The sequence below is a fragment of the Tupaia chinensis genome, unplaced genomic scaffold, assembly GCF_000334495.1.
Source record: "Tupaia chinensis unplaced genomic scaffold, TupChi_1.0 Scaffold000350_1, whole genome shotgun sequence".
In the NCBI taxonomy this organism is placed as follows: domain Eukaryota; kingdom Metazoa; phylum Chordata; class Mammalia; order Scandentia; family Tupaiidae; genus Tupaia; species Tupaia belangeri.
Window position 1 is genome coordinate 5,861,435 of NW_006159844.1, and position 20,829 is coordinate 5,882,263.

Consider the following 20,829-nt stretch of genomic DNA (forward strand, 5'->3'; position numbering starts at 1 on the left):
TGAGTTTTAAGCCACTGGGTCCAAGACTCGAACCATAGACAGCCGCATGGGAGTCCAGCTTCTTAACCACTTCACCATCTGCTGGCCCCATTTCAAATAATTTTTAATACAATAGCTGCTTTCTATTTTATTCCTATTGTATATGAAGCATTTCATTATGTAAATTGTCTTCTTTAAGCCTCACAACAGCTCTTTAAAATAGGTAGAATCTCATTTTAAAGATAAAGTAACAGGTTCAGAGAGATTAATTTACTTCCTTGAAGTAACATAACATAAAAGCTGGAATATGAATCTGAGTTCAAGACTAGCCCCTTGCTCTTTTGCTTTGCTTCTGGTGTTACTGTTATTCTTCTTTTCATTTCTAGCTATCTAGTTTTCAATGAAATAATGGAAATTATGATTAATTACCACTGTTATTTCCTTTCTTTTTGGGTTTTTTTTTTTGGCAATTTTTTGCTATTAGGTGCGTGCACTCGCCAGAAAGACAGAGAGACAGAAAGCAAGAAATCACCCCCAGGGGGGATGGCCACACCGCAATCCCTTCTCCTCCATTCTCCTCTCAGGATCTTGGGCACACACGCACATGGTCCCGGCGTGAGTTTAAGCCACTGGGTCCGGGACTTGAACCGCGGTTGACTATATGGGAGTCCAGTGATATAGCCATTATGCTAACTGCTGGTCCCACCACTGTTGTTTTCTAACTCTAGTTCAATTACAACTGTCTCTGACTGTTTAGAGTTATCATTTTAGAATTTAGCCATATTCTGAGATTTGGAAGGTACTTATTCAGAGCTTTCAACTTCAACTATCATAAGCATTTTCATACTTTGATTATTTAAGATCTGACTTCCCTGCTAAACTTAAAAGCTCTGAAAAGGCAGTGCCCAAGTCTGTCTTGTTTATTACTATAATTAGTACTATGCCTAGCACATGCTGGGTACTCAGATACTCAAATTAATAATTTTTTTGTATATACTTATAAAACACAAACAAAGCAAATTTAAGTTGGCCCCGTAGCAGAGCATTTTAGGGAGCTGGATCCCACATGGCTGACCATGGTTTGAGTTCTGGCTCCTGGTCTTAACAGCTTGAAGAACACACTAGGGAGGTATCATGCATGCTCAAAATCCTGACAAGAAGGACAAATAGAGGAAAAAGATTGCGTATGGCCAAGCCTATCAGGGCTCTCTGGTAATTAAAAAAAAAAAAATTAAACAGTTAATGACATTATTCTCACAAGTAGAGTAATATAAAAATTTGACATTGTTTAACATTGGCCACAGAATGTTTTGATGTATCTTTTTTATGCCTCTATATTTGATGTCTACACCATGTAACCTAGAAGTTTTTCTAGTGCATATATTTAAGGTTCTCTCTATATTATCAGTTGTTTTTCCTAGGATGTTATTGTACTCATTTGTAGACTAATTTAATTAACACATATTCTGTGTAGTATTATTAGAGTTATTAAAAGTTCCGTTAGGGGCCAGCAGGTGATGTAATGGTTAAGGCGCTGCATTCCCATGGTTGACCACAGTTCAAGTCCCAGACTGGCGGTTTGAAAACCAGGCACATGTGTATGTGTACCCTAAATCCCAAGAGGAGAATGGAGGAGAAGGGATTGCAGCATGGCTATAGCCCTGGGGGGTAATTTCTCACTGTACTTCTCTCTGGCAAGGACACATAACCTATGTGTGGCAAAACCTAAAAAAAAAAAAAAAGTTCAGATATACTTCAGAATAAAAACTCATTTTTGTGGAAAGAAGATGTAAGTAATTGGTGAGATTTGTTAAATTTTTTGGTTTTTATTCTTACTGTAAGTACTAGGCAAACTATCAATTTGTGTAATTTGTGGTTTACAGCTTTCATTTTTTTGGTTTGTTTTTCAGGAGGACAACTTTGCTAATAAGCAGACTATTGCAGGTTATAGGAACAAAGCTGCTAAAGAAAGAGACAAACTTTTGAAACAAGAAGAATTGAGGTCACTGGGTGTGTTTTAATTTTCTCTCTAATATCTATTTAAGTACAAGAAAGAATATTTCTTTCTGAGTGAGTTGTTTCTAAAATGATGTATTTTTTAATTTGAGGTATAAATATTTTTGTTCCTTGACTAACTGTTGAATATTTTTGTTAGATGAGATCTGTTCATCTCTTAAAATAATGTTTTGAGGTATAGTATATCCCCTATTAAATTGCTTAATGCTGGATTAAACAGAAGCTTCCAGGATTTACAAGCTATTTGGGGGCCATTTTGTTGGATTCATAGCCTTTTAAAATACTGCTTACCAAGCTTGAATATGCATGTGACTCATTTGGGTATCTTGTTAAATGAAGATTCTGAGTTAGTAGGTCTCAATAGGAGATGAATTCTGTATTTTTAACAAGCCCTGATACTCAGCTGTGTCTTAAACTTGCTGCTGGTTTTCAGACCACAGTTGGAGTATCAGGGCTTTCAAAGGCAGGGATACAGGTATGTTTGTCCCAGTACTGTAGTTGGTCTTAAACCCAGCCAGCCTCTTATTCCAAACATTTTAATCATCTGCTGCCCTTTAGGAATTTTGTGTTTCTACGAAATCTCATTTAACCTTAAGTTATTTTGAAGATTCTTCTGTTAAATAAAAAAAAAGTCCAGCCCAGTGTTGTTTTTATCTGTGTATAGTGCTAAGTTGACCTTCTCCACAGCTTTTGAAAAGGCTAAATTAAAAAGAGAAAAAGCAGATGCTCTAGAAGCAAAGAAAAAAGAAAAGGAAGATAAAGAGAAAAAGAAGGAAGAATTAAAGAAAATTGTAGAAGAAGAGAGACTGAAGAAAAAAGAAGAAAAAGAAAGGCTTAAGATCGAAAGAGAAAAGGTATTCATTTGAGTATTTTAGCTCCGCTCTCTACTCATACATACTCTCTACAACGCATGACATACAGTCATGCATTACTTAATGACAGGGAAACTTTCTGAGAAACATGTTGTTAGGTGATTTCAACATTGTGCAAACATCATAGGGTGTACTTACGCAAACCTTGATGGCCCAGTCTATTACACATCTAAGCTATATGGTATAGCCTATCATAATCTTATGGGACCACCACTTATATGTTATCTGTCATTGACTGAAGCTTCGTTATGCAGTACATGACTGTAGTAATACTACCATACATATTTAAATGTAGGCTTCATTTTCAAATGCTTTTACCCTTTTTTAAAAATTTTCTTGCCGGAGGGTACATGTGCTTGGCAGAGAGAGAGCAAGAATATGAGAATGCAACCCCTATGGTTGTCTCTCTCTGTTTTTGTGGCAAAGCCATGCCCCCTATGGCCAAAAAAAAAAAAAAAAGTCGCAGGGCCAGCAGGTGGTTACGCTGCTTGGATTCCCACATGGCCAACCACAGTTCGACTCCTAGACCTGGCAGCTTGAAAATCATACAGACCACATGTGCATGTGTGCCCAAAATCCTGAAAGGAGAATTCCTTCTCTCTTCTCTGTCTCTCTCTGGCAAGCACATGCGCCCTATGGCACAACCTAAAAAAAAAGTAGTAATAAGCCTACTGTGGCACGTTATAAAGCCATTTCAGAAGTAACTGTGGAGGGCTAATGAATGAAAATGTGTCCAAATGATACTGGCTTAAAGGAGGGGTAACAAATACAGGTGAATTAAAAAAAAAGTTTCAAGGTATTCATTTGAATGACAGAAGTGTAGTGTATTTTGGATAAGCTATATATACATGGAAGGATATAATGGGAAATGAGACAGAAAATCTGTAGTTATTCTTGAGACTCTGTATAATCAAATGATACTAAAATGTTCTTTCTGTAATATCCAGCTTACATATTATTTGTCTTATTTAGAGACTGAAAATAGACTTTAGCCAAAAGTCAAACAAGTAACTGTGTAACAGATGCTGTTGTAATGAGAGACCTTAGACTGCAAAGTAAATTTTCTCTAAAGAAAACTCCTTAGGGAATTTGAGAACAGAAAAAAAGGCATTACAGGTTGAATATTGTGTTTAATTCTATATCCACTTCTCAATTTATCTCTTTCACCTTTAGCAACAAGGAATTTTCCTGCCTCAGATCATTGCTTTATTTTCCATTGTAGGGAGCAAGGATACAATGAAAATTTCTGGAATTGGGCAAAGAAATAACTAGATGCAGTTGCTTAAGTTGGAGAAAATTTATTTTGTATTTTTTTTTGTATTATTTTAATCTTTTAATTCCCTTTCTCTTTTTTTAAAATTTTCTCTTAAACTCATTCAGTACATTCTGTTTTGCTCTTTTACTAGTTATGAGTTGCCAGTGGCTGTAATGATTTACGAACCCAGGTTCTCACTGCTTCATAGTCTAGTTTGCAGCACAATCAGCATGAATTAAAAATTTATTGAAGAGTCTTTTCCAGGTTTTAGTTAAGTGTTGACGAAAAGAGAGTTGCCTGTGCTTTAGAGGAACCTGAAAAGAATGTTCTCTCTGCTGTACTTTCTTTTACCATACACCCTTTTCAGTATGTACGTGGCACACCCATGATTTTTCTACCCCAGAGGAAGACTTTTTCCTTCTTCCAAATAATTTTTTGCTGTATGGTGCATGTACTCACCAGAGAGACAGAGAAGGAGAAAAAGTGAGAAATCACCCCCCAGGGGGATGGCCACACTGCAATCCTTTCTCCTCCATTCTCTTGGGATTTTGGTTATACACATATGTGTCCAATATGAGTTTTAAGCCACTGGGTCCAAGACTCGAACCATAGACAGCCGCATGGGAGTCCAGCTTCTTAACCACTTCACCATCTGCTGGCCCCATTTCAAATAATTTTTAATACAATAGCTGCTTTCTATTTTATTCCTATTGTATATGAAGCATTTCATTATGTAAATTGTCTTCTTTAAGCCTCACAACAGCTCTTTAAAATAGGTAGAATCTCATTTTAAAGATAAAGTAACAGGTTCAGAGAGATTAATTTACTTCCTTGAAGTAACATAACATAAAAGCTGGAATATGAATCTGAGTTCAAGACTAGCCCCTTGCTCTTTTGCTTTGCTTCTGGTGTTACTGTTATTCTTCTTTTCATTTCTAGCTATCTAGTTTTCAATGAAATAATGGAAATTATGATTAATTACCACTGTTATTTCCTTTCTTTTTGGGTTTTTTTTTTTGGCAATTTTTTGCTATTAGGTGCGTGCACTCGCCAGAAAGACAGAGAGACAGAAAGCAAGAAATCACCCCCAGGGGGGATGGCCACACCGCAATCCCTTCTCCTCCATTCTCCTCTCAGGATCTTGGGCACACACGCACATGGTCCCGGCGTGAGTTTAAGCCACTGGGTCCGGGACTTGAACCGCGGTTGACTATATGGGAGTCCAGTGATATAGCCATTATGCTAACTGCTGGTCCCACCACTGTTGTTTTCTAACTCTAGTTCAATTACAACTGTCTCTGACTGTTTAGAGTTATCATTTTAGAATTTAGCCATATTCTGAGATTTGGAAGGTACTTATTCAGAGCTTTCAACTTCAACTATCATAAGCATTTTCATACTTTGATTATTTAAGATCTGACTTCCCTGCTAAACTTAAAAGCTCTGAAAAGGCAGTGCCCAAGTCTGTCTTGTTTATTACTATAATTAGTACTATGCCTAGCACATGCTGGGTACTCAGATACTCAAATTAATAATTTTTTTGTATGTACTTATAAAACACAAACAAAGCAAATTTAAGTTGGCCCCGTAGCAGAGCATTTTAGGGAGCTGGATCCCACATGGCTGACCATGGTTTGAGTTCTGGCTCCTGGTCTTAACAGCTTGAAGAACACACTAGGGAGGTATCATGCATGCTCAAAATCCTGACAAGAAGGACAAATAGAGGAAAAAGATTGCGTATGGCCAAGCCTATCAGGGCTCTCTGGTAATTAAAAAAAAAAAAATTAAACAGTTAATGACATTATTCTCACAAGTAGAGTAATATAAAAATTTGACATTGTTTAACATTGGCCACAGAATGTTTTGATGTATCTTTTTTATGCCTCTATATTTGATGTCTACACCATGTAACCTAGAAGTTTTTCTAGTGCATATATTTAAGGTTCTCTCTATATTATCAGTTGTTTTTCCTAGGATGTTATTGTACTCATTTGTAGACTAATTTAATTAACACATATTCTGTGTAGTATTATTAGAGTTATTAAAAGTTCCGTTAGGGGCCAGCAGGTGATGTAATGGTTAAGGCGCTGCATTCCCATGGTTGACCACAGTTCAAGTCCCAGACTGGCGGTTTGAAAACCAGGCACATGTGTATGTGTACCCTAAATCCCAAGAGGAGAATGGAGGAGAAGGGATTGCAGCATGGCTATAGCCCTGGGGGGTAATTTCTCACTGTACTTCTCTCTGGCAAGGACACATAACCTATGTGTGGCAAAACCTAAAAAAAAAAAAAAAAAAAAAAGTTCAGATATACTTCAGAATAAAAACTCATTTTTGTGGAAAGAAGATGTAAGTAATTGGTGAGATTTGTTAAATTTTTTGGTTTTTATTCTTACTGTAAGTACTAGGCAAACTATCAATTTGTGTAATTTGTGGTTTACAGCTTTCATTTTTTTGGTTTGTTTTTCAGGAGGACAACTTTGCTAATAAGCAGACTATTGCAGGTTATAGGAACAAAGCTGCTAAAGAAAGAGACAAACTTTTGAAACAAGAAGAATTGAGGTCACTGGGTGTGTTTTAATTTTCTCTCTAATATCTATTTAAGTACAAGAAAGAATATTTCTTTCTGAGTGAGTTGTTTCTAAAATGATGTATTTTTTAATTTGAGGTATAAATATTTTTGTTCCTTGACTAACTGTTGAATATTTTTGTTAGATGAGATCTGTTCATCTCTTAAAATAATGTTTTGAGGTATAGTATATCCCCTATTAAATTGCTTAATGCTGGATTAAACAGAAGCTTCCAGGATTTACAAGCTATTTGGGGGCCATTTTGTTGGATTCATAGCCTTTTAAAATACTGCTTACCAAGCTTGAATATGCATGTGACTCATTTGGGTATCTTGTTAAATGAAGATTCTGAGTTAGTAGGTCTCAATAGGAGATGAATTCTGTATTTTTAACAAGCCCTGATACTCAGCTGTGTCTTAAACTTGCTGCTGGTTTTCAGACCACAGTTGGAGTATCAGGGCTTTCAAAGGCAGGGATACAGGTATGTTTGTCCCAGTACTGTAGTTGGTCTTAAACCCAGCCAGCCTCTTATTCCAAACATTTTAATCATCTGCTGCCCTTTAGGAATTTTGTGTTTCTACGAAATCTCATTTAACCTTAAGTTATTTTGAAGATTCTTCTGTTAAATAAAAAAAAAGTCCAGCCCAGTGTTGTTTTTATCTGTGTATAGTGCTAAGTTGACCTTCTCCACAGCTTTTGAAAAGGCTAAATTAAAAAGAGAAAAAGCAGATGCTCTAGAAGCAAAGAAAAAAGAAAAGGAAGATAAAGAGAAAAAGAAGGAAGAATTAAAGAAAATTGTAGAAGAAGAGAGACTGAAGAAAAAAGAAGAAAAAGAAAGGCTTAAGATCGAAAGAGAAAAGGTATTCATTTGAGTATTTTAGCTCCGCTCTCTACTCATACATACTCTCTACAACGCATGACATACAGTCATGCATTACTTAATGACAGGGAAACTTTCTGAGAAACATGTTGTTAGGTGATTTCAACATTGTGCAAACATCATAGGGTGTACTTACGCAAACCTTGATGGCCCAGTCTATTACACATCTAAGCTATATGGTATAGCCTATCATAATCTTATGGGACCACCACTTATATGTTATCTGTCATTGACTGAAGCTTCGTTATGCAGTACATGACTGTAGTAATACTACCATACATATTTAAATGTAGGCTTCATTTTCAAATGCTTTTACCCTTTTTTAAAAATTTTCTTGCCGGAGGGTACATGTGCTTGGCAGAGAGAGAGCAAGAATATGAGAATGCAACCCCTATGGTGATGGCCACACAGCAATTCCTTCCCCTCCATTTTCCTCCCTTTCAGGATTCTGGGCACACACACACATGTGCACCTTTTCTTTTTCAGACTGCTAGTCCAGGGTTCACACTGCATAGTCAGCCACATGAGATCCAGCCAGCTTCATCACCACGCTATTGGCTGACCTACTTTTAACACTTTTATTCACATTAATGAATGTACATAAAATACTGATAAGCAATACTGGTTTATCTTCCTTTTCTTTTTTTTTTTTTTTTTAGAAGTTTTTGCTGTAGGGCATGTGCACTCACCAGAAAGAGACAGAAAGCGAGAAATCACCTCCCAAGGGAGGATAGCTATGCCACAGTCTCTTCTTCTCTCTCCTCTCGGGATGTTGGGCATGCACACACATGTGCCCAGCGTGAGTTTAAGCCACCAAGTCCAGGACTCAAACTGTGGGAATCCAGTAACCCAGCCATTATGCCAACTGCGGGTCCTAATCATCCTTTGCTTTGGAAAAGTTAATGACTGATTTAAGGTTGAATATATGTTTACATACCTATACACCTCCTTAAAGCCTCTTGGGATCAGCAGATGGTGTAATAGTTATATTGCTGGACAACCACATAGGCAACTGCAGTTTGAGTCCTGGACCTGACAGCTTAAAACTAATACCAGGTGTGTGTGCATGCATGCCCAAAATCCCAAGGAGAAGGGGACTGTGGCGTGTTCATCCCTGCTAGGAGATGATTTCTAACTTTCTGTCTCTCTGGCAAGAGCACACATCCTATAGAAAAAACCTCTTTTAAAAAAGCAAAAAATGGGGAGCCTGGCCTGCCAAGATGGCTCCCTCCACATTGCTTCACCCCCTTTTGCAGCCGCTGGCCCCCTGCCAGGCTCCCCAGTGGCTCTCCAACATGGTCGAAATTCTATGTGTGAGACCTGTCAAATGACGGTCCTGACTGGCTGAAAGTTGGGCTGACCTTGGGCAGTGTTCCTGGGGCTCTGCCTATTCAAATAACATAATGAAGATGTTTTAGAATATAAAAGAAGAAATGGGTTAGAGTAAACTTTTGAGCTGCAAATACAGTGTACTCCACATAGTGATTATAGCAGTTTCTCTGGATTCACCAATCTTTTGATTTGTAAATGTGAAAGAAAAAGTTATTTGTGAATTATATCAAGTTAGCATTTGTGTTGGCATCATTATATTAGAAAATGAAAATAAAAATTGAAAAATTGAAAAAGAACTTCCTTTAGCAGATGGTGGAATGGTTACTTCACTGGACTCCCGTGTAGTTGTCCACAGTTAAGTCCCAGGCCTGGTGGCTTAAAACATCAGGCCTGTGTGCCCCAAATCCTGAGGATATTGGAGAAGGGATTGCATCATGGCCATCCCTCCGGAGGGTGATTTCTTGCTTCCTGTCTCTATCTCTGTCTCTCTGGTGAGCGTACATGCCCTGTAGCAAAAATCTCTCTTGAAAACAACATAAAACCTCTTTTAGAGTGTAATTCTAAATGAGTTTCCTCATTTTATTCTTCTAAATTTAGAGATGATGTTGTACATAAAGTTTTCAAAGGTAAAATACATAGTTAGAAAAATACAATAAATTCTATGACTAACAAGAATTTATTACTAAGAAGAATTTATTGCAGCGTTCTTATCCTCTTTGAAAAATAAGATGTCTGTAATAAAAGGGTGTTTCAGCAAATCTTTAATTATAGCCTTCAGCGGATAGTCTTTAGAGATAATTTATTCTATAGCTAGTTTCCTCTAAATTCTGACATTGTCATGGGTTTTCTGAGGTAGTAATGCACGGCCCTAGAGGATCATGTTATACACTGCTTTTTTTTGTTTGTTTAATGAGAGAGACTTTTGCCACAGGGCACGTGCGCTCATGGGAGAGACAGAGAAAGTGAAAGATCACCCGCTGGAGGAACGGCCATGCCACAATCCCTTCTCCTCTGTTCTCTCAGGATTTTGGGCAGACATACATGTGCCTTATGTAAGGTGTGTGTGTGTGTGTGTGTTTTTTAATTATTTTATTTAACTTTATTTATTTTAATTTGGTTAGAGAGGAACAGCGTGAGAGAGAGAGAAAGTGAGAAACCAAGCTGCCAGGTCTGGGGCTCGAACCGTGGTCAGCTATGTGAGAGTCCAGTGCCATTAATCACCGTGCCACCTGCTAGCACCCCAATGTGAGTTTTAAGCCACTGGGTCCTGGGTCTGAGACTTGAACTGCTGTCGGCCACACAAACCACAATCAGCCATGTGAAAGTCCAGCAATGTAACCATTATGCCATCTCCTGGTCCCAGAAGTAAGGCTTTTAAAAGGTAAAGTGAGCAAGAGAAATAGCCTGGATTGCAAGAAAGAAGAGTTGATCAACTGTATTTTAACGTTATTGCTTTTTCTTATCTTTCCCTCTGTGTAGCTCATGGCTGTTAACCAAATTCAAATGAATCTTGAAGGAATATAAGGAGATATTTTACTTTAGGTACTATAGCAATTTACTTAATTTGCAAAGATCTAATTGATTTGAAATAGAAGGAAAGCTGCTATAGACAGAGTCAGACATTAAGGATCTGCTACGTGCTAGTTATTCTCAATCTTTGTAGCATTATTTTGATCAGTTATTCCAAAACTCTAATATGCATCAAAATCTCCAGAAGGTCGTGTTAAAACACCCATAAATAGGACCAACAGGTGTGTGGTGGTTAAGGTGCTGGACTCCCACATGGCTGACCATGGTTCAAGTCCTGAAACGGGCAGCTTTCTCTTTTTCTCTCTAGTAAAGTTAAAATAATAAATTAAATCATTCTTTTTTTTTTTTTTTTTTTTTTTTTTTTGGAGGTGTTTGCTATAGCGTGAGTGCACTAACCAGAAAGACAGAGACCAATAGAAGGCGAGAAACCACCCCTCAGGGGGGATGGTCATGCCACAGTCCCTTCTCCATTCTCCTCTCGGGATCTTGGGCACACACGCACACGTGCCCAGCGTGAGTTTAAACTACCAGGTCCGGGACTCGAACCGCAGTCGACTACATGGGAGTCCAGTGACATAGCCATTACACCAACTGCTGATCTCAATAAAATCATTCTTTTTTTTGGGGGGGGGGAGATTTTCACTGTAGGGTGCATGCGCTCGCCAGACAGACAGAGAGAGACATAGAGACAGAAAGCGAGAAATCACCCCCCAGGGGGGATGTTCACGCCGCAATCCCTTCTCCTCCATTCTCCTCTCGGGATCTTGGGCACGCACGCACACGCGCCCAGCGTGAGTTTTAAGCCACCAGGTCCGGGACACAAACCGCGGTCGACTACGTGGGAGTCCAGCGACATAGCCATTACGCTAACTGCTGGTTCCCAATAAAATCATTCTTTAAAAAAAAAAAAAAACTCTGCTGGGTCCTAACTCCAGAGTTCCTTGGTTCAGTAGGTCTGGGGTAGTATTTGCATTTCTAACAAATTTTCAGGTGATGCTGTTGCTGCCTTATAAATTTCTGGGTGTATTTTTAGGAAAGAGAGAAATTACGTGAAGAAAAGAGAAAATATATGGAATACTTAAAACAATGGAGTAAACCTAGAGAAGATATGGAATGTGATGATCTTAAGGTACAAGCATGTTATTTGATGTTTGGCTCATACATATGCCCTATTTGACTTTACTGATAAACTTTCTTTTATTAGCAGCCTCTTGTGAAAAATATTGAGAGGAAATAGACAATTAAGGAAATGTTCATACTTAGAATTTCAGGGTATCATTGTTAGTGTTTTATAATAAGCTTTGGTAATGATTGCTATTCTGTGGAAATCAATACCTATGCTCTTTGGTAATTCAGTAACCACGGTAGCCAGGCATGCATTTAGCTCAATTGCTAGGCTCTACCTATTGCCAGAAACAAGCAAACTAAACGCATTCATCTCAACCTGTTAGGAGCTATTTCTAAATCAGTAGATGGTGGGTTAATTACGTTTCATATCATAAGGAGCTACTGCATTAAATATATTTGTACAACTAATTTGACTTCAGACTCTAGGTTGAAAAACATTCTTAACTAAGACATGTAGTCAGAAATACATTTCAGCCTGCAGTTAATGTTCTTAGTTTGAGAAAGTAAAATCTCTCTTCCTCACAGCCCCTTCCTAAAGACTGTAAGTGAACTAACTGAAATAAGCCCAGAACAACTTTCATTTTAAAAGTTCCAAAGGTGGGCCAGCATGAGGCATGGTGGTTAAGGTGCTGGAATTCCCACATGGACATCCATGGTTTGAGTTCCAGACCTGGCGGCTTGCTTTCTCCCTCTCCCTCTCCCTCTCTCTCTCTCTCTCCCTCTCTCTCTCTCTCTCTGTCTTTCTCTGGCAAAACTCATTGAAAAATAATATTAACAATGATAATAATAAATAAATAATTCTTTTATTAAAAAAGCTCCAAAGGTAATCATGATAAATATCGAGAGTTGAGAACTAGTCTACCTATAATTCTCACTAGGTAAAAATTATGTCGTATCCACCTTTTAAAAATATCCCATTTTAATTTATATGTTAAATAAATTGTTTATCTTGCAGGAACTTCCTGAACCAACTCCAGTGAAAACTAGACTACCTCCTGAAATCTTTGGTGATGCTCTGATGGTTTTGGAGTTCCTTAATGCATTTGGGGAACTTTTTGATCTTCAAGATGAGTTTCCTGAGGGAGTAACCCTAGGCAAGTGCTCTGGTTATCTTTTTCAGTGTTAGAGTTTGCCCTAGAATTTGTAACTTAAAAAAATAAATTATCTTTGAAAATTGTATAGGAATTCTGGACCCAGTTGTCCAGTTCTGTCTTGGAATCTCTCATGCAGTTACAATCATATTAGAGTCACCAGAAGGTTAGATTGGCTAGATGTTCAAGATTCCTTCCTAATGCAAATATCTAGTGCCTCAGTCCTCTTCACATGGCCTCCTACTCTATCATATGGCCTGTACTTACGTGACAGGTGAGAGCTCCAACAGGTAAGAAGCAGAAACTGCCAACTCAGTTATTATTAAAGGCTTAGCCTGGAACTGGCACGACCCTACTTCTGCCAAATTCCATTGGTGAGAGCACTTACAGGCTTGCTGAGCTTCAAGGGGAGGAATAGATTCCACTTCTGGAGCAAGCAGGGGTGTGTGTTTGCAAATGTGTTACTGCCTCCCATTAATTTGTAACACTATTTTACCTGTATGTTTACATACTTTTACTTTGTGTAAACATTTGTAATAGAGTCTAGTATAAGGAAGGATTTGGATCAAATTTTTAATTTTTAGCTGTCAAAAATAGCAAAGTAATTTTCTTAAGATCCACCCAGAGACCCTTAAAGACAGAATTATAATGCCACTCTTATTTTAATAAGAACATACTAGGTCTATCTAGAAACCTTCAAAGACAGAATTATAATGCTACTCTTATTTTAGTAAGAATGCGTTAGTGGGACCAGCAGATGGCATAATGATTACGATGCTGGACTTCCACATAGTCGACCACAGTTATAGCCCTGGATCAAGTGGCTTAAAACTCACGCTGGACACATGTCCATGTGTACCCAAAATCCCAAGGAGAGACTGGAGAAGGGAGTGCAGTGTGGCCATCCCCCCCGGGGGGGGAGTGATTTCTCGCTTTCTGTCTCTGTCTGTCTGTGTCTCTCCAACAAATGCATGTATCCTATTAAAAAATCGCTCTTAAAAAAATTGCATTCATACCAGACTTGTGGCATAGTGGTTAAGCACTGTGAATAGGAAGCCAGATCTCACATGGCTGACTGTGATTAGAATCTTGGCCCTGTTGACTTGAAAAATACACTGGGTGCATGTGCATGTATGACCAGGATCTTGATGGATGGAGAAGTGGGAGAAAACAGATTACAGCATGACTAGATCCCATTAGAGGGGTGCTTAATCTCTCTTTTCATGTATGCATGCTCCCTCTGGCAATTAAAAAAAAAGAATATATTCTTCAGGAGGGCTTTTAAATATTTCAGTCTCTCTTTATAACCTGGTTAAGGCAAAAATTCATTATGCCTTGTAGCTCAAGAAGGTCTAAACTGCTGGTGTAGGCAAGAAGTTTAGGTGAGATGAATTTTAGAACAAACATTGTCTTATGACTCAAACACAATATTAGGATTAAATCTAATGCTGATAATTACCTCTCCTATGCACTATCTGATAAACAGTAGTATCCCACATCACTCTCAACAGTGGGAAGGCCAGCTCATGATGTTAAGATGGCTAGATCCCACATGGCCAACTGCACAGTTCATGTCCTAGACCTGGCACTTGAAAAAATGCTGGGTATGTGTACCCAGTTCAACTACTAGACCTGGTGCTCGAAAAACATGCTGAGTTTGTGTGCCCAAAATCCAGAGAAGAGAATGAAAGAGAAAGGATTGTGGAATGGCCATAATCACCCTTAGGGCTGCTCTCTTAAAATCTCTTTCTCCATCTCATTCCAGCAGACATGTACACTGTATGGCAAAAACTTGAAAAAAAATTTTTTAAAAAGGAATGGTGGGATAGTGATAAATCATTGTGTTTTATTCCAATTGGAATAAAATTATAATTTTTAAAATATACCCTAATTTATACCTCAAATTTAAATTTAGATGAAATATCATATTGATTTAGTAAGGCTATATTGGCTTTCTTGAATTCAGTAACTTTGGCTTATGATTTTATTGGCTTTTATTATATTCATAACTTTTTTGGCTTGGATGATGCTTGGCTCTATTTTCATAGGCTGACATTTAAAATAGTTGTACAGGATATTTTTAATTAAATGTTTACTATTCCAGTGGACTTGTTTCTTTATGAACAGAACTTTTAAATTCTTTTTAAACATTTTATTCACAGAAGTATTAGAGGAAGCTCTTGTAGGAAATGACAGTGAAGGCCCACTATGTGAATTGCTTTTTTTCTTCCTGACTGCAATCTTCCAGGCCATAGCGGAAGAAGAAGAGGAAGTAGCCAAAGAGCAAATAACTGATGCTGACACCAAAGGTCAGAGTTCAGATTATTGCTGACTGAACCATAGTAGCTTGTAATAAAATTAACTTTTGAAGATCATTTAAGATTAACTTGGGTATTGTAGTTATAAAATACAATTGTTTAGGTTACCTAATGCCAAATCGTTCCTAACGTATTATCAGCTGTTTTATAAACACTTGTGTTTTTTTGTTTTGTTTTAAAAACTTTGTTTTAATGTTTTAATGTAACCTGTTTCTGATTACCTTAAAAGACATTTGCCCCATCTATCTTGCTATCTCTTAGATTTTTCCTATGATTTAAGAGCATTACAGATTTCATTGACTTGTATATATAATTCCAAGAGAATCTACGAAAAGAGTGTAAATGTTTTTGTACCCACATAAAGACTTTAAATTGAAAATGCTACTGCTGATTTCATTTCAGATCTAACAGTTTTTAGATCAGAATTAAGTTTTTGTATTTTATTTTGCTAATTTGAGCTAGAAATTTTGCTCTTTAAATTCTGTACGTTAAAAAATCTAGAACTAGAATGTGGTACATGTTAATATGGAAATGATTTTGAAAGCAAGCCTTTTTTATTTTTAAAACAGTATGTTCACTCTTTCATTTAGGATTTGCCTTGGTCAGAGGAATTTTTAAGCACAGATATTAACAGTGATTTGGGGAATAACAGGTAGCATGTTGGTTAAGGCACTGGACTCCCACATGGCTGACCATAGTTAGAGCCTCAGACCCAGTGGCTTGAAAATCACTGTGGGTGTGTGTGTGCATGTGTGCCCAAAATCTCAAGAGAATTGAGAAGGGATTGCAGCGTGGCCATCCCTTTGGCGAGTGATTTCTGACTTTCCCTTTCTCTGTCTCCAGTGAGTGCATACACCCTATGGCAAAAACCTTTAAAGAAAAAAAGAGTGATTTGGCTTCCTGGGTGTTACTCTGTGAACTTTTCCACATATGAGATTTAGGACTAGAAGGCTGATTAAACAATACATTCATGTACTAACATAAAAATTCACTATAAGAGATAACTGTTGGAGGGTGGACAAAGGCATGATGATAGCTGGATCCCATGTGACTACACAATTGGAGTCCTGGACTCCACAGTTTGAGCTATATTTAATTTTTTTTTTTTTAATTTGACCAGAGAGGGGCAGAATGACAGAGAGAAAGAGGGAAAGTGAGAAAGCAAGCCACCAAGTCCAGGACTCCAAATGCGGTTGGCCATGTGGGAATCCAGCACCCTTAACCAGCACACCACCTGCGGGCCCCTAAATAAAGGTTTTAATGCTCCATTTGAAAATATTATTTAGGCATCAGCAGTTGGCATAATGGCTGTCGCTGGCCTTCCATGTAGTCCGCCACGATTTGAGTCCTGGACCCGATGGCTTAAGCTCACGTCGGGTGCATGTACATGCGTGCCTAAGAACCTAAGAGGAGAATGGATTGTGGCGTGGCCATCCCCCGGCGGGTGATTTCTTGCCTTCTGTCTCTCTGTCTCTGTTTTGCTGGCAAGCGCACGTGCCCTATAGCAAAAACCTTTCCAAATAATATATATATATTATTTAAATATCAGGGAGAAAAAAGAAACAATTTGACATTTTTCACCCTTCTCTTACTTCTCCATTATTATTATTGTTGGCCACATTTTACATGGTTATTTCAGTTTCAGTAAGGGCCCAGACTATTTTCCAGGTTTAACTTAATTTTTTCTCACATGTATCCTCAGAAACAAAAAGTTTTTCCACAGTCTTCTTGAAAGCAGTTAAATAGTTAGATGGGATTGAATATTCTTTTCTTTTTCTCTTTAGCTGATCTTACCAGTAAAGTGTTTCCTGCTATTTCTAGCAAAGGGGAAATTGAAAGAATGAATTTATCTTAATGATGAGAAGACTGAGATTCAGTGAGGTATTTACTAAAAATCTTATCATTAGTAAGTGCTGTAAAACACTACACATTATTTCATTTAATCCTCATACTAACCTGTGAGGGAGATATAAATATAACTTAAACAAAGCTAAGAAGGAAATAATGGGATACAAACTCAGGCAATCTAATTTAGATCCTCATAACAACTACATTATATTGTCTCATGATTTGGCAAAGAACTTGAAAATTTGAATTAATTTTAGAGTTATTTTTACTTTAGGGCACCTGTGCTCACCAGAGACACAGAAAGCAAGAAATCACCTCCCAGGGGGGATGGCCATACTGCAGTCCCTTCTCCTCTTGGGATTTTGGGCATGCATGCACACACCTGGTTTGAGTTTTAAGCCACTGGGTCTGGGACTTGAACCCTAATCAACTATGTGGGAGTCTGGTGACATAACCATCACGCCATCTGCTGGTATAAAAAACTTGAGTATTTTTTTCTCTAGCATTGCCTGTAAAACTATGTCATCAAGAAGGTCTGATTTCTTTGGCCCTTGCTCTTCTTGTTTTTATATTTAAAACCCTTAAAAATTTTGACTAAAGTCTTATGTAAAATATATCAGATCATGAACCTTAAGCCCTTCAAAGTATGGGAACAGGTTCATCCTTCTTATTTTTTGTGTATTTGCTGGGATCGCTGATGATAAATATATGTTTCAGATAGTCACAACATGCTGGACATAGTTCAGCTTTGTTTTCTTTGTGTAATGTATCCAAGTGACTATCTCTACGCAAATCCTAGCATGATATGTACAGTTTCTCTAGAGTGCCATATGGTAGATAATTGACTTAAAGAATATGTATTTTAGCATTTTACTTTTACATAATGAAAAATAAACTGTCATTTCTTTGGTTGTTCATGTCCTATGGCCTTTGTAACCTTTTTCCTGTGAAATTCTACAGACAGTTTAGATTGAACGTGATGATTGCTATTAAGGAAGAGCATCAACCATGTATCTAGGACTGTTGTTAATTTTAGAGTGCCTACTAATTTTAAGTTTGTTTGGCTTTATATGTAAAGTGAAAATTTATAAAGTTAGGTCTAGTGTTTTCCTAGGGGAGAAGAATAAAATGTCTGTCATTTGGGCTAGAGTAGGCATCGTTTCAATTACTTCGGCATGTATGGAAACGTCACTCAGATAACTTCTGAATGGTCCCAGTAATGTTTTAAATGCCAAAAAAGTGTCAGTTATTGTAATCAGACATGATTCCTGAGCTCCTTTTTTTCTTTAGTAAGGATAGCAGTTCAATTCTCTAAAGGTTAATTTTGTTACCCTGTGAACTTTGTGAGGGAATCATATGATAGAATGTTCAGGAACCGCAATACCAGATTAGTCTAACAATTTCCGCTCTAATCCAAAGCACCTTACAAATTGTTCAAAGATTCCATAGTTCCACCATAAGAGTTGGAAAGACAGATAGGCAGAATTCTCAGCTCTCTACCCCACTTTAACTAAAGGTATATTTTTATCTCTTCTATACTGGACTTCCAAGAGAAGCTTTGTTTGAAGAATTTGAAAACTGCTGATCTAGACTCCCCTTTAAGAAAAATGAAGCCCAGATTTAGTAACTTATGTAAAGGGTACATAACTAGGCATTGGCTGAGCTAGGACTAGACTCTACATTATCTGACTCTTAGCTTGAGACTATGTACATTGTACTATGATATAATAGAAGGGGCTTTGTAAGCTTAAGGTTTTTCATAATTGGCACTTTAATTTTAAAAATCTATATATTGTAATTAGGAATCATTGTATATACTAGTACTTTATGTACATTTGTACCAGTAGATTTGCTGTTTAGTCTTATTTGTAAGCTAATCACTGTTTTCAAAACTAAAGCAATTTATATAGAAAGTATAGGTAAATCTTCCTGTTTCTTGGACTGAAAATTTTTCAAAATAAAAATAGGAAGATTTAATGGAGAAGATAAATCAATAGTTAAATAACAACAGTACTGTCTTTAAGTTCTCTTAGCAGTTTTTCTGTATTGATTTTGTAATGACTATAACCTATACTTTGTTTTGACTCAGTTTTTAAAATTTAGAAAAGATAAGGCATCTTAAAATAGATTTTGATTTTCAAAGTAGACTTTTCTAAGGTTATATGAGAGAGGGGATTTGCTTTTAATTTTAAAAGTAAAGTGCATTTTACCCAGTGTCTTGGAATGTGTATGTACACCTTGTTGGTAATTTGGAAGTTGTCTTCACTATGCCAAGTAGGAAAATGTGTGTAGTACATGGTTTAGAATTTATAGTTGTAGGTGAAGACTAGGCAGCATATAAATAATGCTAGCACATAGTGTTGGTTCTTTTGAGGTTCCTGAATGTTAAGCTGCTTGCTGCTTCTTTCATCATATTAAAGGGGTAATATTCCCGTGAATTACGCTTTGATTTGCACTAGAATAAAGTATTTATTTCCTTAAAGATTTAACAGAGGCTTTGGATGAAGATGCAGACCCCACAAAATCTGCACTGTCTGCAGTTGCATCTTTGGCAGCTGCATGGCCGCAGTTACACCAGGGTATGTGTGGGTTTTATTTTTTTGTTAAACTTACTTTTTCATTTATAAAGGTACATTTTACATTGCTGAGTATTTATCACTTATATTTAAAATGACTATTTCATTTTTAACAACTATAGGCTGCAGTTTGAAAAGCTTGGATCTTGATAGCTGCACTCTTTCTGAGATCCTCAGACTACACATCTTAGCTTCAGGTGCTGATGTAACATCAGCAAATGCGAAGTATAGATACCAAAAACGAGGAGGATTTGATGCTACAGATGATGCCTGTATGGAGCTTCGTTTGAGCAATCCCAGTCTAGTAAAGAAACTATCCAGCACTTCAGTGTATGATTTGACACCAGGTAAACTTTGCAAGTTGGAATTTGTATAACCTGTTTATTTCCTACCCTCTTCTGCCCAGAAAGCGAGGTAGCTATTAAAAAATTTTAGATGGTGGTACCAACAGTTAGCGTAATGGCTATGTCATTGGACTTGCACGTAGTCGACCGCAGTTCGAATCCCGGACCCAGTGGCTTAAAACTCACGCCAGGCACATGTGCATGCGTGCCCAAGATCCCAAAAGGAGAATGGAGGAGAAGGGATTGTGGCATGGCTATCCCCCCTGCAGGGTGATTTCTCATTTTCTGTCTCTCAGTCTCTCTCTGTCTTTCTGCCAAGTGCACGCGCCCTATAGCAAAAACCTTTCAGGAAAAAAAAAAAAAAAAAACCTTTTTTTTTGATGGTAAACCAGTTTTCTGATAGAGAGAAAGCAATATGAAAAAAAGATTGATGTGGGCCAGCAGATGGTGTGGAGCTTAAGACAGCTAGATCCCACATGGCTACTGCATGATTCAAGTCCCAGACCAGGCAACTTGAAAGACTTGCATGTCTGTGTGTTTGTCCAAAGTCATGAGAGGAGAATGGAGGAGAGGGGACTGTAGCATGGCCATTCCCCCCGGGGGGTGGGTGGTGTGACTACTCATTTTCCCTCCTCCTCTCTCTCTTTTAGTAGGCTTCTCCTCAGCGAGCACATGCACCCTATAGCAAAAACTCAAAAAAGACCAAAAGATTGTTGGAATACAGATAGTAACCTAAGCTTTATTTCTTAATTATTTAATTTTTTTTATTGTCATTATTTTTAATTTGCCAAAGGACATATGTGAGAGAGAGAGAGAGAATGAAAGTGAGATAGCAAGCTGCCAGGTCCAGGACTCAAACTATCGTTGGCTATGTGGAAGTCCAGTGTCTTAACCACCATGGCACCTGATGGCCTCCTTCACTTGCCCTTTTTTTTTGGAGAGGTTTTTGCTAGAGGGTACATGCACTTGCCAGAAAGACAGAGACAGACAGAGAGACAGAAAGCAAGAAATCAACCCCCCAGGGGGGATGGCCACGCCACAGTCCCGTCTCCTCCATTCTCCTCTCAGGATCTTGGGCACGCATGCACAT

General features: G+C 37.7%; 1 protein-coding gene and 1 pseudogene across 1 annotated transcript in view; both read left to right on the plus strand.

The window, feature by feature from the left end:
* The window catches only part of BAZ1A (bromodomain adjacent to zinc finger domain 1A), a gene marked incomplete in the record, with an annotated part of 136,939 nt that overhangs the window by 62,181 nt on the left and 53,929 nt on the right, over positions 1-20,829 (plus strand). The window contains 7 exon segments of the mRNA XM_014589296.2: positions 1,890-1,989; positions 2,683-2,849; positions 11,468-11,563; positions 12,518-12,656; positions 14,816-14,962; positions 19,303-19,398; positions 19,518-19,742. Of these exon segments, the coding sequence (XP_014444782.1) occupies positions 1,890-1,989; positions 2,683-2,849; positions 11,468-11,563; positions 12,518-12,656; positions 14,816-14,962; positions 19,303-19,398; positions 19,518-19,742 (970 nt within the window).
* LOC102498913 (NADH dehydrogenase [ubiquinone] 1 subunit C1, mitochondrial pseudogene) lies at positions 8,746-9,229 on the plus strand (annotated as a pseudogene).